The 17,085-nt window shown below is 38.5% G+C and overlaps 2 protein-coding genes across 10 annotated transcripts in view; one reads left to right on the plus strand and one right to left on the minus strand.

Annotated features, from left to right (window-relative positions):
- NF1 (neurofibromin 1) overlaps positions 1–17,085 on the plus strand; it is a 300,188-nt gene that overhangs the window by 190,613 nt on the left and 92,490 nt on the right. The window lies entirely within an intron of this gene.
- Positions 9,220–11,903, minus strand: OMG (oligodendrocyte myelin glycoprotein). Its single transcript, XM_056127971.1, has 2 exons — positions 11,743–11,903; positions 9,220–10,902 (listed from the first exon to the last, which is right to left on the minus strand). The coding sequence occupies exons 1-2, from the start codon at positions 11,743–11,745 to the stop codon at positions 9,574–9,576; spliced, it is 1,332 nt and encodes a 443-aa protein (XP_055983946.1). The 5' UTR covers positions 11,746–11,903; the 3' UTR covers positions 9,220–9,573.

Below are 17,085 nucleotides of genomic sequence, written 5' to 3' on the forward strand. Positions count from 1 at the left end.
TGTGGGCCCTTCCTTCATGCTGAAGGTTGCATAGCCATGATTTTTTTTTTTAATGTAGGAGTACTGCTATTTATTCAACCACTGATTAGCTGATTGAATTGGCCATGAACTCCACCTTACGTTTTTTTTTATAATTTTATTTATTGAATCACCATGAGAGCAGTTACAAAGGTTTTGGGTTTAAGTCTCGGTCATACAATGAAACACCCATACCTTCACCATTGCCCATTCTCCACCACCAACAACCCCAGTATACCCCCATCACACCCTCCCCCTACCTGTGGGGCAGATGATTTCCACATTTCTCTCTCTCTACTTTGATTACATTCAATATTTTGACCCCAGACCCACCATTTATTATTTGGGATTTTACCCCAACACTCAGATCTGCTGAAAAGGCAACAGTAGACAATTTGTTTTCTATTGCTGGTTAAGAATAACATAAAAAAAGAAGAAGAATGTATGATGTTGCATGGCTGCAGTAGTGGCCGCGCGATTTTGAAATTTCAAAATTTTAACACTTAAATCTGGAGGAATTTCTGCCAAAACCTGCTGGGTTTTGAGATTTGTTTCTGAGTCTCTGGGATCATGGCCACTAAGCAGCTTGATCAGGAACCAGAAAGGCCATTTATGGGTGGTGATTCGGGATCTCCTTGGGTTGGGGAGGAAAAGACCAGCTCCACCCCCATCTTGTGAGGCCCCACGTGTCTTATCACTGAGGGCCCAAACCTGACTGTCCAATGGCCCCTGGAGGAAGGCGGCCACCGAGCTGCTTAGGGGGAGCAAGCAGAGAGACAACACCCTTCCTCCTCTGTGGTGGCCCGGTGATAGTAACCTACTGCGGGATCCAGACGCATTTCTGCCAAAAGTTACTGGGTTCCGAGGTTTGTTTCTGAGGATCATGGTCATTAAGCAGCTTGATCAGGAGCCAGAGAGGCCGTTCATGGGCGATGATTTAGGGTCTCGTTGGGGTGGGGAGAAAAGGGGCCGCTCCCTTATCCCTTGAGGCCACGCATGTCTCGTCACTGCGGGCCCAGACCTGACTGTCCAGTGTCCTCTGGAGGATGATGTCCACCGGGCCGCCAGGGGGAACAGGCCAAGGCATGAAACCTATTCCCACCTAGGTTGGCCCAGTGCCAGTAACCTACTGCAGGGACCGGATGCATTTCTCCCACATACCTAACTTCTGGCTATTTACTTTCTTGGTCAACTTTGCCCCAACTTTTTGGGGCCTGGCCAAAGGCACAGCAGCAATTTTGGGGTATCTGGAAGTCTGAAGGCACCATCAGGCTGCTGATGCACTTGCCTCACAGGTACAGATTGACCTGTTGGCGGCACCATACCCCCAGCCATGAACTTTCTTCTTAACTCCACCTTTGCTCTGTCCCACAAGTCCTGGTAGGTCGAGTCCTCTTTCTCGTCTGTTTTCAGGAATATTTTAATTTCCTCTTTGATTTCCTCTCTGCCCTATTGGTTATTCAGTAACAAGCTATTTAATATCTGGAATTTTTTAGTTGTTTTTCGGTTCCTCTTTGTGATTAACTTATATTTTCAGTGCATCACAGTCTGAGGAGATAGATGGCATGATTTCTATCCTCTTTGTGTAGGTTTATTTTATGGTCTGTCTTGGAGAATGTCCCATGTGCATGAAGAAGAATGTGTATTAAGCTTTTTGAAGATGAAAATCCCTGTTGTGGTGCTTGGTCCACATATGGTCACAGTGGACTGGAGACTGTACACTTTGCTGTACCTTAGATCGTAAATGGTAGTGTTGCCAGGATTGCATTGACTTGTGGGATAATACCACATCAGGGATTTAACTATAACCTGTGCTCTACCACTGAGCTATCCTCGTGGTGATATTTGAAAGGAAGAGCCTCCTCTCCCAAGATTTTCATTAATCACTGCCCCGTTGGAATGAGAATATAATACTTTAGCATGGCTACTTTGAAGGAAAACACAGAAATTTAGAGATGTATAACACATTTAAAGTAAGGTATTTGCCTTGCACCCGGCCGGCCCGGCCAACCTGGGTTCAATTCCTCCGGCCCCTCTTGGAGAGCCCAGCAAGCTACCGAGAATATCTCGCCCGCACGGCAAAGCCTGGCAAGCTACCCGTGATGTATTCAATATGCCAAACACAGGAACAACAATTCTCACAGTGGAGACGTTACTGGGCCCGCTCGAGCAAATCAATGAACAACGGGAGGACAGTGTTACAGTGCATTGTTTGTTTTGCATGTGGCTGACGTGGGTTACATAAAGATGTTTGCTAGTTTGAGTCCTTGATCTTAAAGCAAGACAGTTCGTTGTAATCTTTTAGAGAGCCATTTTATGAGGATATGTAACCTATAAACAGATGAGATTACTTTTAAATGCCTTCTTTCATTCTCTAGTATTTACTATTGGTGTGAGGCAATATAGATGACTATTTGATGTCTAAGTAGAACTTGTAAATGCATGTGGCTGTGTGCCAGTTACTCTTACACTACATATCTCAGATGGAATAGTGGTTGCTGAGGCTTTCTTTGGCACACAGGGCCTTCCCAGTGGTTATTGTGGTATATGGCATCCTTATTTTACCTTACTGTTCTTTGTTTATTTGTCTTTTTTTTCTCTCAATGAAAAGCCATTAAATATTAGTGTGTTTTCTCTTGAGGCAAACATTTGACAGACACTGAAACTCTCTCAGCCTTCCAAAAGTGTTCAGTTTGCTTGCACTATCACTGTATGCAACTAAGTAGCTGAAATTTAATAGCTACATTTCCTGGTATTGATTATTTCATCAGATTATTTGATCTTTGGCCTTGAGATAACCTTGTGAAATATTCAGATACCTAATTTGGGGTGGGGGGTGAGGGGGTTGTTGGGATGGGGCCACACCTGGCTGTGCTTAGGGCTTACTCTAATCTCTGCATGCAGGGATCTTCTCCTGGCAGTGCTTAAGGGACCATATGGGCTGTTGGAGATCTAACCCACGTCAGCCACATGCAAAACAAACACCCTACCCACTGCAGTATTGCTCTGACCCAAGATACTTATTTTTCCATTTAAATATCATGTTTTCCACCTGAGTGCCTGAGAACAGATGATTAGTTAAAGAAACTTTGGTACATCTACACAATGGAGTACTATGTAGCTGTTAGAAAAGATGAAGTCATGAAATTTACATACAAGTGTTATTACATGGAAAGTATCATGCTAAGCGAAATGAGTCAGAAAGAGAGGAATAGACATAGAAAGATTGCATTCATCTGGGGAAAATAAAGTAACAAAATAGGAAACTAACACACAAGAATAGACAAGGTAAGTACCAGGAGGTTTACTCCATGTCTTGGAGGCCACCCACACATGCTAGGGGAAAAGGCAGCTCAGATAGAGAAGGGAGCACCAAATAAAGGGTGTTGGGAGGATCCTCCCAGGATGGGAGATGCATGCTGAAAGTAGACTATAAACTGAACATGATTGCCACTCAATGCCTCTCTTGTAAACCACAGCACCCAAAAGGAGAGAGAGAACAAAAGGGAATGCCTTTCCACAGAGGCAGGGTGGGATGGGGGTATGGGAGGTAGGAGGGATACTGGGATTCGTGGTAGTGGAAAATGGGTACTGATGGAGGGATGAGTACTTGATCATTGTATAATTGAAACCCAAGCACAAAAATCTGTAAGTCTACATCTATACCTCATGGTGTTTCACTAATAAAAATTTTTAAAAATAAATAAATAGCATGTTTTCTATGATTCATTCATTCATTCATCATCCTGTTAATCGTCGATTGCCTCGAGCAGGCCCCAGTAACGTCTCTTTCATCCTAGCCCTGAGATTATATTCAAGGCTTTTTAGGAGAATGAGATCCATCATTGTTACTGGTATTTGGCATATTTGGTGCGCCACGGGGAGTTTGCCAGACTCTGCCCTGTGGGCAGGCTATATTCAATAGCCTGCAAGTTTGTCCAGAGTAGGAATGAGATAATGAGATATCATAAAAAGATGATAGAAGTCAATAATCTTTTAAGCTTATTATCTGAAGTGTAACTAATGAGAAATAGTTGGTGGAGTTTATGCCCAATTCAATCAGCTAATCAGTGGCTGAATAAATAGCAGTACTCCTACCAAAAAAAAAATGAGAAATAGTTGGGTAATTATGTACCATTGCGGATTCAGTCATTTCATTTCTTTTATCTTTTTATTCATTTTCCCTTTTACCCCTCCCCTGCTTTTATTTCATTATGGTGATGAATTGGGGAGAGGACTCGGAATGCATTTGATTGAGGTATTCACACACCAGATTGTAGTGCTCACAAGGGCATGCACACTTTGTTGTTTGGGTGCCAGTGATTGAACTGGTGGCCTCATGCTTGCAAGGCCCTGAGCTATCCCAGGGCCCCATTTTAATTTCTGATCTTATTACTTACCCAAAACTATCTTATAGGTGAAACAACAATGATATTTAAGATAACTTTATAGTCCCTACAGTATATATGTTTTATCTTAAACACTCATGGAGGGGCTGGAGAGATAGCACAGTGGGTAGGGCGTTTGCCTTGCACGCAGCCAACCCAGGTTCGATTCCCAGCATCCCATATGGTCCCCTGAGCACTGCCAGGAGTAATTCCTGAGTACAGATCCAGGAGTATCCCCTATGCATCGCCAGGTGTGACCCAAAAAGAAAAAAAAAAAACACTCATGGAATACATGTTCTTAAATAGATTTTTCCAAAAGACAATTTAATCACAGATTATAGGTGACAGAACCGAAACTAATGACCAGGTAAACAGTATGCTTTATTTATGTGCGCTTAGAAATGTTTTGAGGGACTAGAGAGAGAGTTCAACAGATGGGAGGTGGGTTTTTTTTTTTCCGTTTTTTTTTTTGTTTGTTTGTTTTGTAGATTGGGATCCTAGGTTTGAGCCCTGAATACCAAAGCCAGGTTTAGTCCCTGAGAACGATCAGGTGTGGCCCAAAGATCAAAATGCATCTTTTGCTAGACAAAAAAAAAATACACTTTTGCTGTTTTTATTGTAAAATTGTGTGCCTGTATAATTTCTGTGCTTTGACTTTATTAGCAATTTTCACAACTTTAAAATATCAGTCTTTGGTTGAAACGAAAAATTAAGATGTGTGCTGAGCATATACCTCAGTTGGTAACTGGTTCTTCAACATGTTTAATAGAGTTGGAGCCATTGAGCCAAAATGGAATTTCTTAATAGTCGAATTTCTTAAAAGCATCACTTTGCACTACAGTTTTCAAAGTGTGAAACGAAGTGTCTGTTTAACACATTATTAACACATTTAGGTGCATTTGTTTCTCTTTCCGTAATTCATTTCCCTTGAGCAATCTACTTACTTATACTAAATTGTTCACAGGTATCAGAATTAACCTTTCTCTGGGATTGTCCCAAAGGTAACTCCTCACTGCTTAGAACTAATTTCTTGTGTGGCATGTAGCAAGCAGTCAGATCAAATCCTCTTTCATCCTTTAATTTTTTTTTTCCAGTTCCAGGGATCAAACCCAGGTCTCATGCATGTAAAATGTGCACTTTTACCTCTGAGCCACTTCCCTGGTCTTCCTCCTTCATTCCTTTCTTTGATCTCTTTCCTCTGGAATGAAGCTATGACTTTGATCTAATGGGGCAAAAAAAGACTCTAGAGTAAAACTTGAATGTTTTACTGAATGTTTCCTGTTCCAACTCTGCTGTTTGACTTTGTTCTCAGTGGTCTTTGTTATCCCACCAGTCATATCTTTGATTTGTATTCATTCTTTTATTTCTAAATCCAAATTAAGATAGAGGGGGAGGGGAACTTTCTAGGAGAAAGTGATCTTCTAAAATTAAATTAAAAGATTCGCCAGGGGAAGGAAAGAGAAGAGGAGTAATATCTAGAATCAAACTCAGAGAGGCCATACAGTCTTCTGAAAGCAGTAGGGAGCATGGTGAATTAGGGGGATAGAAAGATACTTTGAACGAAATAATGTAAAGAAGGTAGAAAATTTTAAGATGTAAATTTTAAACTTTAAAGCAGGTTGAGGAATTTTTTTTTACCAAGGGTTGTTTGGATGTTTATAACATCAGTTATTGACCAAACAATATAGACAGGCTATAGACAGTCAACAAAAAATATATGTGTATCAGAACCAGACCACATGATTTTGTGGGTCTTATATGGCCAGCAAGCAGAATGTTTCCTATCCCAACTCTGCTGTAAAGGGAAGGAAAGTCTTGTCATACAGTAAACCATATTAGGAGCTTTATTTTAGGGTACTAGAGAGGTAGTGCAGCAGCCTGAAGTATGTACTTTATAAGTGGGAAGCCTGAATTTGATTCCAGGCACTGCATATTCCCCAGGGAAGTTGCTAGAAATTACCCATGGCGAGTTAGCTGGGAGTAACCCCCAAACACCACAAATGGTCCTCTGAGAACCACCAGGAGTAAGCCCTGAGCACTACGGGACGTGGCCCCCAAACAAAACATTTTATGCTTGGTCACAGAATATTCTGATCAGTGAATCATCACGTAATGAATTCCCTAATGATGTTTAGCATTATTTTTATTTGTCTTGCTTTTTAAAAGAGCACTATGAGTAAGTTTTGTTCATTGTTATATAGATGAGGAAACTTTGGTAAAAGCAGTGAAGTAAACTTGTTAAAACCATATAGCTAAGAAGTGGTAAGAGCAGAATCTAGGCTAAGATATTTTGGCATAAAAACACATTCTTCAACACTTCAATACTCTTTTCTCCCTTATTGCATCTGCTATTGTGTTTGTGCTCTTTTTTGTATCCTCTTGACTTGTGAGAGCAAAAGTTAATTGTAAAATGGAGTCAAACCATAGGAATGAATAGGTACACATTTTATGAGTTTTAGAAATAGGTGCTGAAGACTAAAGCATTTCAACATGTTTTTGGAGCCCAGTAATAATGTTTATTGTCTTTGTGGCAAATTATAAACCCTCATTGATAGTCATTAAAACATAATTTCCTTAGTGGGAAGTATTATCTAGTTACTTTAAGTCTAGATAATACTTACTTAGTGTTGTAAGTTTACTGAGTCTTACAACTTAGACTCAGTAAAAAAAAAAAAAGAGTCATATGTTATTAGTTTACTGAGTTTTCCCTCTGCTTTCTGTAGACATGTCAACAAAATTGACATAATCCATAGATGATGCTAATGATGGTAATTCATAATTTTACTCCAGAAATCAGTTTCTAAGGCAACAAGTTTTTGACACCCTCAAAGTGACCTACTTCCCTTGAAATTCCATATATGTGGGGCTTTTTAGTTAATTTTTTTTTAATTGAACCACCTGGAGAGTATGTGTTTTATTTTTTTCTGTGGAGATCTCCCAAGCCATGCTCAGGGGGTCCATGGGCCACACCCAGTTATTCTCAACTTAGTTCAATGCTGGGGCTTGAGAATGTGGTAATGTTTGGCTCTGCAGGACTGAGAATTTCTCCAGCCACCCTGCAGTGCTATGGCTTATAGGGGCATAACTGCTGGTGCTGAATTTTTAGGGCTCTACCCTGCGGTGCTCAGGAGACTGTGTGCTATCAGGTATTGAGCTGGGGTTGGCTGAAGTAAGGCATGCATCTAAACCCTGTGTGCATCTTAACCCTCGCTAGTCCTATGTGTTTTTTAAAAGATGCAAGTATGTGGTAGAATAATAAATAATTATGAGCAGTTAAACTTTCATGGATGAAAATACCAGCACAAGATCAGAATTTGGAGGAAATGTGTGTGTGGGTGGGGGGGAACAAACACAAAAACTTGGCCATTTGGGAAGGTAATGAATGCATTTAAAACTCACTTAGGAACTTTTGAAAATGACCTTGTTTCTTCCTGGTGGAATTCTTTAATAGTAAGCTTTTAGGTTTACCAGGGCAGAAAAATGTTCAAAAGCCACTATATTGAGAAAGGAATTCCTTTATTAAAGTTCAAAAGTAGTTTTTCCTCTAAGACATCCCTTTGGGGCCTGGGGGAAAGGTGTGGAGAGCATATAAAATGGTTGTTACTTTTTTTCCTTTTTGAATAGAATTGTTTCAAAACTTAGAAGTCTGTTATAATTTTAAAATTTATTAAGAGGGAACATAAAATTGTCTTCTGTACTTTTCCCTCAACCCTAGGTTCTCTTGAAATAGATACTCTGTATGTCTTAAGAATTAGATTCCTCACTTGTGACTCACCCATTTATTTCATTCAAGCTGTCTTGCATTTTAATCTAACCTCAATTCAGGACTTCTTTGCTAACTCTTGACTTTTGCAGTTTGTATATTTGTGTATATTTTTTATATTTATGCAAAATCTCAGTTGTCTTCTAGTTAGTGCATCTTGAATGTCAAGATATACCCTATGTCCAGCCCTAGTTTTGTTTGCTGTTTTTGATTCATTACCTGTTTGTAGCACCAAATCAATCTATATATTTTTTTCTTTTCCTCTTTTCCTTTCTTTCCCTCAGTAATGTCCATGTCATTATTGATGTTTTCCCAAAGCTAGTTGTTACTTTATTTAATTTTGGTTTTTGAGCTGGGGTCCAGTGGTGGTCAGAAACTATACCCAGCTTGTGGCTGGGGTGTATAAAATACCAGGAAACAAACCCAGAGACTCACACATGCAAGGAAAGTACTTGACCACTGAACCACACCCCTGACCCTACTGATCTCATTTTTAATTTAGGTAAACCTCATTCTGACTTCTAATGTCTATGTCTTCAATTTATCAAGAGATAAATTTCCCTTTCCAGCACATAAAGGTTTTTGACTTTTGTAAATATTTAAATTTTCCACTAATATATTGTATTCTAAATATGTAATAAAACTGTTTATTTTGAATGTCTTTAAAACTTTTATTATGTTGTTAATACTTTTCTTAAATACAGAAAACAAAGCCATTAAACTTTCCTTATTAAAATGCAAAGCCTGGTGTCTTCCTAGTTTTTTGAAGAGCTTTTGTCCATTATATAATCTGTAAAGTAGCCAAGAGTTCCTCAGAAGCAGGACATCATTTAGATTTCAAACAATTATGGCTTGTGTATAAAATAGTGATGTGACATAACCATTCATGGGATTGACAACCACAGTTTTACTTTAGTGGCATATCCTTGGATGCCTCCAATTTTTTTTTCCATTAAAGATTTTACCCAGGTGCCCTAGAACAAAACATTGTTAGGTCATTTTGACTCTGAATAGATTAAGTTGGTATAACTAGAAAACCAGACAACACAGTTCTGAGCGTAGATCTTTTTATTTTCCCCCAGATGTTTTGACAGTGTAAACATACATAAAATACATATTAAAGTTTAGATGCTTTATATCTTGTGCAATAAATTTAAGCCTTAAAAAGAAAACAAGTTGTTAAAAAAAATTAGTTTTACTTAAGACAGTAAAATAGCAGCAAGTACCAAGACATTGTGCACTTTTATTTAAGACAAGTTACTTCATTTACATCAGAGTCAGAAATGTAAGACTGACTTTCTCGAATATTTAATATAGCGTGAATCACTGGTTAGATAGGGGTTTATTTTCCCAACTATATATCAGGGGAAGATTTCTTTCATTGGTTTCAGAAAATGCAGACCCTCAGCCAGCCAGCATGACCACAGCATTAAGCATTAAGAGAAGTGAAACATTTACTTTCCAAGCACTTGCCACAGAAGATAAGTGAATCTTTGCACTGGTGGTTGTCTCTTCCCTTCGTAAGTTAAGGGTTGTGCTTTGCTGAGACATTTCAGAGAAATTATTTGGCATGCCACTAGTGATGCTTAGGGTCATGGGTGTTGGGGATGATTTTGTTGCGCTAGTGAGGCTTGTGTTTGTAACCATTCCATCTTGGAGATGAATAGTTAGAGTTGCAGCTGCTGCTTCATGTGAATTGATGGTTTCTGTGGATGTATCTTCTGGAAAGGGCACAAAGGCCTTATCAGTGCTAGTTAAGGTGGTGTCTTTGCTTAGAGTGGCACCAAACGTTGTTTCCTTTGTTCGATATTGTTTGGGTATTTTGGTCACTTTGGATTGCGTTACCATACTCAGAGCATTAATGGTGTCCACTGTCTGCATCCCGCTTAGAGTGAACAAGCTTGAGGTAAATCCAGAAGGTGTAGGGTGTATGTCATGTTCCTTCAGAGATGATATTTGGCTAGAACAGGGAGTCCCTATCACATGGGCTTTAGTTTCCATCATCCACTTCAATAGGTAAGTGATGTTTTGTTTGTGGTCACATAACCACCTGTTATTGTGAAGGGTTATCTCTTGCAACTGATAAAGTTGATCAAAAGCTTGATCTGGAATGAATGTGAACTTATTGTTATGCAGGTAAAGATGTGTGAGATTTGTCAGGTTTATTAATGTTCCTGGAAGGATTTGTGTCAAGGAATTGTTAGACAGGTCCACAATATGTAGCTTAGAGGGCATGTTGGTAGGAACTGTCCAAAGTTTGTTACTACTGAGATTGAGAACCTCAAGGCTTCTTAGTGTATTTTTAATGAAGACAACCTTTTCCAGCATGTTCTTAGAAACATCCAGATATTTAAGGTTCCACTGATAAGCAGTATCAGATTTATCAAGCAATTTAATGTTGTTGTTAGCAGCAGACATGTTCCAGAGGGACCGAGGTAACTGAGCAGGTAGGCTTTCAAGCCTGTTATTTGAAATATCCAGGGTCCTCAGATTGGTGTATTGGGTTAACTGGTTATGCAGATCAGAAAAGTGGTTATAAGACAGATTTAAATGTATAATATTCTCTTGCAGTCCAGATGGTAATGTAGTCAAGTTTCTGCCTGAACAGTCCACATGCCTGTGCCTCTCCGTGCATATACACTGGAGAGGACAAGTGCATAAAAAACCAGGTGTGAGAAACAGAAGGATGAACAAGCTGGGAGACATTTTCAATATCTGATATTCCATCAAAGCCTGGAAACAAACAGATACACCCCTTTAAATATGCAAATACAATTTAGGCATCTCCACGGGTCACTTAGCATTTAGGGAAAATTTTCTATAAACCTCCTTGTTGTTGAGTCCTTTTATAATTGTTCCAGTGATTAAACTAACAAAGCTCCCCTTCATTTATAGTCCGAATGCTTAATCTTTCAAATGGGGCTATGTGGGAGAGAGACTTTCTTCCCTACTCTCTCCTGCATTTCCCCCTTTATTTTCTCCATTTTTTGAACACCTTATTCTTTCTTATTTATCTTTCGGATCCTTAATCTTATTAAGTGGAATTCTTTGCAAATGAAGGCTGGAATCATAAGCATTTGCTATTTTTGATAATATTCCTTCTTACTCAGATGGGGGAAAAAATGGCTGTCGTATCTCTATTTTGGTATGTGTTTTTCTCTTTTTATAATCTCTGCAGTAATGTAATAATGTATGTCTGTTGGATGAGATCTTAATTAAAATAATACTTGGAAAATTTTGTCCTTGTTTTGTAGAATAAATATATCCTTGTAAAACATTTCAAGTCACTTGAAAAATACAGACTAACACTGTGCCTTTAAATCTCACATTTTGTAAATTGATTTTTTCATATATAAATTGTATATTTCACTGCCGGTTCTACAGGAAAATAATGTGTATATTTATTTTGAATATCAAGAAAAAATATCCCTCAGCCGACACTGCAGCAAATTCCTGGTGCATGCACTTGTTATTTTAAATATATATTCAATTCTAACATTGACTTTTATTTTCAAAAAAGAAAAAGACAAAAATTCCCCAGTTGATCTTTTACTGATTGAAAAAACAGCTTACCATAGTGTCGTCTTCGGCATCAGCTTCTCATTTTCTCCCGTAAACTTACACTTAAAGGTCGCCTTGTTCTGGAGAGCGGGAGCCGCGTCTGACTGTGGGCTGTGCTTGCCTGCTCAGCTGCATTGTGTTGCTGTGAGCTGAAGCTCTGCAACCACCTGATCAGTCCCACATAGGAGGACTGCAGAGCTGTCATTGGTGCTGACTCAAATTTATTGCAAGTGGCGCACACGCAACAAAAATGGGCCCCCACCTTTTTCTTGTTGTTTTTTTTTTAAACGTACAGCATTTTGCATGCCTTTATATCTCAGTCTTCCTATTGGATGGAATACTTTAAGCATGTTAAACCTTTTCCTTACTCATTTGTATATGTTTGTCTGAAAATCGGTTCCACGTTTTGCCATCTGCCTCATTTAAGAATTTGTGGGTTCATTACTTCCAAAGTTCATAAGAATTTTTTAATGCCTCTGCCCTTTCTTTTAACATGTTCAGAAATAATGAATTTGACCTTACTGTGAATTGCTTTATTTTAGCTTAACTGTTTTTAACTCTAGCCTTTCCATGTTATTTTATAAAGCAGTATAACTGTCATGTCACTTTAAAAAACACAATGCAGTTTGATTGATTTTTGTGTATTTCCATAGCATTGTGAATAAACACTTATTATGCATAATAAGATTTTCGAATTTATGAAATATTTTCCCTTTTTAGTAATCTATAGAAGTACTTAAATATATTATTTGTCTCTTTTTCATGCTGAGGCTTGTTTCATTAAGGCTACAATAAAGCTAAGGTACATTTTTAAATGAGTATCTTGTATTCTTAATTTTTAGTTTATGTGAAAAATAAGCATGTTTTATTAAATCTTTAGGTTAAGGATTTTTTTTTCTTTATGAAGCTTATATTGTTTGGTAAGAGGGTATGAGTATTGTTTTCTCCAGAGTCATTTATTTGATTTGATGCTTTAAAAATAGTAGCATCAAGGGCATTATAGTACAGGAAGTAGAGTGCTTTCCTTGCATGTGGCCAGGAGTCAGCCCTGAGCAGTGCCAGGTGTGGTCTCCATCCCCCACCCGCCAAAAAATAAAACAAAAAAAAAGTTAGCATCAGGGCTGGGGAGATAGTTCAAAGGGCTTGTGCATATATTTTTCATGAAGGAGGCCCAGGTTCCAATCCCTGGCATCACATAGTCCCCTGAGCACTGAGCTGGGAGTAGCTCCCAAGAGAGAAATGTTGGGATGGCCCCAAGATCAAAATATTAAAATAATAATATCAGTTCCGATGGTTTCACCAGAATGTTTCAACTTTTTATCTTACCAAGAAAACAGTGTATAGTTTTAAATATGCACAAAATAATATAAAAAAGGAAAACTAGCCATTAATTTTTTTAGACCACATTTTTTAACTTCCCACTCTTTAGTGAACTGTGAAATCATTAGTAAAAACTCATTTTCAGAATAGATAGTTTCCCTTAGAGACAAAAGCTAAAAGTCAGCATTTATATGCAATAAAAAGTTACTTAGCCATTAGGAAAAGATTGAAATTTTGTTGACAGCATAAGTGGACTTCAGGGGCATTACTAGGCAAGTGAAATAAGCCTGAGAAGGACAAATATGTAATTTTTTGTTTGTTCTTGGTTTTTGGTCCATCTCCTGTGGTGCTTTTTGTTTGGAGGATCTTTGCTTTTTGTTTGAGGGATCCTTCTGGCAGAGTAGAACCTGGGCTTTCTGCATGCAAAGCCTTGTTCTCTGGCTTGTCAGTAATAGAACACTGAAAAGAATGCTACAAGTCCTATAGTTCTGATAATTTCAGGTCTTTGAGGTCTACTAATTTATTATGTGGAGTTTTATTTAATTTATTTTATTTAATTAGAAAATAATTCACTGAGATGCTTATAGTCAAATTTTATATCTCAATTAACTTAAAACTAGTTCTTTCCTCTATGTACTTATAAAACTAACTTTATATGAAGTTAAGTTCATTTGGTTTTGTTTCGTTTTGTTTTGTTTTGCTTTTTCGGTCACCCCCAGCGATGCTCAGGGGTTCCTCCTAGTTCTGCACTCAGGAATCACTTCTGGTGGTGCTCAGGGGACCATATGGGATAGTGGGGATCCAACTCGGTCAGCTGTATTTAAAAGCAAACACCCTGCCTCCTGTACTATTGCTCCAGCCCCAAGTTAAGTTCATTTGTTTCAGTTCGTATATTTGTTTTTGGGTTCAGAGATCACACCCAGCAGTGCTCGGGGTTTACTGCTGGCTCTGTGCTCAGGAATTACTTCTGGCCTGCCTCAGGAAACAATATGGGGTGCCAAGGATTGAACGTGGGTTGGCTACGTACAAAACAACTCCTATTGAGGACAATAGGATGTCCTCAATTTCCTATTGAGGACATCTGGATTATTTCTAGAAGTCTACTTTTACAAATAATGGAATAGTGAATGAATACCTTTGCACCTAAGTAATTATGCATTTTTTGCTAGTGATTTCGTAGGTAAAGATCAAATGTATTTGGGATTTTTCTGGATATTGTTATGCCCATCCAAAGACGATACCGTTTTGCACTCCCACAAGCAATGTAATCAGGGTGTGTAGTTTTGTCAAACCTCACTGTAGACTGTATGGTTGAACTCTGGGATTTCTATCATCCAGATAGGTAATAATATCAACATAGTTATAAATCATCTCAACGTGAAGGAGATTGTATATATTAGCATATGTTTTTAAGAACCCTTACCTTTTCTGTTGTTGTTATCACGCTTACATTTCAAACACCTTTTCTGTTCTGTTGTGAATCCTTTTCCATGCTGCCCCTGAGTTTAGTTACATTGTTATAAAGGTATTAGCTTTTAATTTGAAAAGTATTTTCCAATTTGCCAATTTTTATTTTGACATTATTATATGGGATTTTTAACGTTAAAATGTTTTATATAATTAGATTTTCCTTTTTATTTTTCTGGATTTTGAAGCTAGGAAGGTTTTTCCCACTTCAGATTAAAAAAGAATTGGGATTGGAGAGCTAGTACATTGGGTAGGATGATAGCCTTGCACATGGCTGACCTGAGTTCCATCCCTGGCTCCCAATATGATCCCCAGAGTTCCTCCAGGAGTGATCCCTGAGTACAGAGCCAAGAATAAGCTCTGATCACCACCAGGTGTGGCCCAAAAATGAAACCAAAAAAATGGATTATAAATCAATTTATTTTTCTGTTACCTATATAATTTTATGTTTCTTAATAAGTCACAGGTTTATTTGGTATTCTTAGTGTAATGTATGGATTCAATTTTATCTTTTTCCAAATAACTATTCAGTTGTCTTAGTACTTTTTTCCCTTACACATTTGCAATTTGAATCTTTTTCTGGACTTTCCATTCTGTCCCATTGTTCAGCTTGTCTAATATTTTAGTATTACAGTGTTTTAATTAATAGGTGTCCAACTGTTTTGTTACATGTTGTCAGGACTAGGTAAAATCAACAATTAGTACTCATACTCATTTATTTCATTTTGTCTCCCACCACCAATAATAAATAAGATGCATATATAATGTTGCAGTGTATGAAACAGGTGCTTCTTTGGTTCTATATTAATTACAATAGTTCTGAATCAGAGGTCAGGGAACAAACCTAGCTTTAAGTAACCCTTCTAAGTAAGTCATCTAATATATCTGACCCTATTGCTTAAAGGTCTTTTAGATTGTTCCTAATAGAGTAAGAGCACCACTTAGTTGTGGTATCTAGTTCCCCTTTTATTCCCTGAGCATTGTCCTTTTGCTATATTCCTGAGATAAACTTCCTTTTCTGGATCCTCATTCTTTCATAGTTTCTCGTTCCAGCACATTCTTAGCACATATTTCTTTCATTAACTTGCATTTTGTTGATCAAGCAAAGGATTGCCACTGTTTGGTTGTTCTGCTTCCACTGACCTCAGTGGGGAAAAAATTACATGTAGTAAGTGATAATTATTTTTCCCCCTGGCAGAAAATTTCTTAAAAATAAAAACCAGCTGTTTTTCTGTTTCATAAAGAATGGAAAGATTAAAAGTTTGCCTAGTAGTAGTTGAAGAAATCAGAAAAGACTACTACGAGGTCATCAGCTCTGGAGTTATCTGTAAGAGTTGGTATTTCTCTTTTGTTTTCCTATACTCATTCTTTAGGAGGTCAGAAAAAAAAGATGTTATGAAAAAGATGAATGAAAGTATATAAAGAACCTAATTAGGTTTATCTATCTTACATGTAATGAGAAAAATTAGGATGATTTATGGCACCACAAAGTCATGACCAAATATCAAAGCATATCTTAAACTAAATGTTTATTTAAAAAATAATTTTAGTTATATATATATGGATGCAGTTTTTCCTCTCGGAGAGCCTGGCAAGCTACCGAGAGTATCCCGCCCACATAGCAGAGCCTGGCAAGCTACCTGTGACATATTCGATATGCCAAAAACAGTAACAATAATGGGCCTCATTCCCCGGACCCTGAAAGAGCCCCCAGTGTGGCAGCATTGGGAAGGACGAGTAAGGAGAGGCTGCTAAAATCTCAGGTTTTTTGTGTTCCTGGAGCAAGCAGATGCCATTGGGCTACACTAGCATGAGACAGGATGAATGGAGACGTTATTGGTGCCTGCTCAAGCAAATTGATGAACAAGGGGATGACAGTGATACAGTGATATTTGTGGAGGCTCCTGAGCAGTGCTCAGGAGGTCTGGGGGTTCAACAGCGATTCTTGACCATCTGGGTCATTGGCTTAGTGCAAGTGCTCAGGATGTTCAGGCCCTGCAGTGGCGGAGATACCCTGGCCCACCTGGCAGTGCTCAGGGCCTCCAGGGCTACAGCCATTGCTGCCTTGGGAACCATGTGCTGGGAATTTAACCCAGACCAGGTGCCTGCTAGGCATGTCCTCTAACCACTGTGCTATCTCCTGACCCTGTTCAGTACTTTTTCTGGAAAAGCCCAAAGTTAAAATGTCTCTTTTCTGTTTTGTAAGATGTCATTTTGTTTGGATATGAAAGGTATATGAGAAGAGACTTTTTAAAGAAACTGATTTTAAAACTTGTGCTCCGTTCAGGCCCTGCAGTGGCGGAGATACCCTGGCCCACCTGGCAGTGCTCAGGGCCTCCAGGGCTACAGCCATTGCTGCCTTGGGAACCATGTGCTGGGAATTTAACCCAGACCAGGTGCCTGCTAGGCATGTCCTCTAACCACTGTGCTATCTCCTGACCCTGTTCAGTACTTTTTCTGGAAAAGCCCAAAGTTAAAATGTCTCTTTTCTGTTTTGTAAGATGTCATTTTGTTTGGATATGAAAGGTATATGAGAAGAGACTTTTTAAAGAAACTGATTTTAAAACT

The sequence above is a fragment of the Sorex fumeus genome, unplaced genomic scaffold (genome assembly GCF_029834395.1).
Source record: "Sorex fumeus unplaced genomic scaffold, SorFum_2.1 ptg000063l, whole genome shotgun sequence".
In the NCBI taxonomy this organism is placed as follows: Eukaryota; Metazoa; Chordata; class Mammalia; order Eulipotyphla; family Soricidae; genus Sorex; species Sorex fumeus.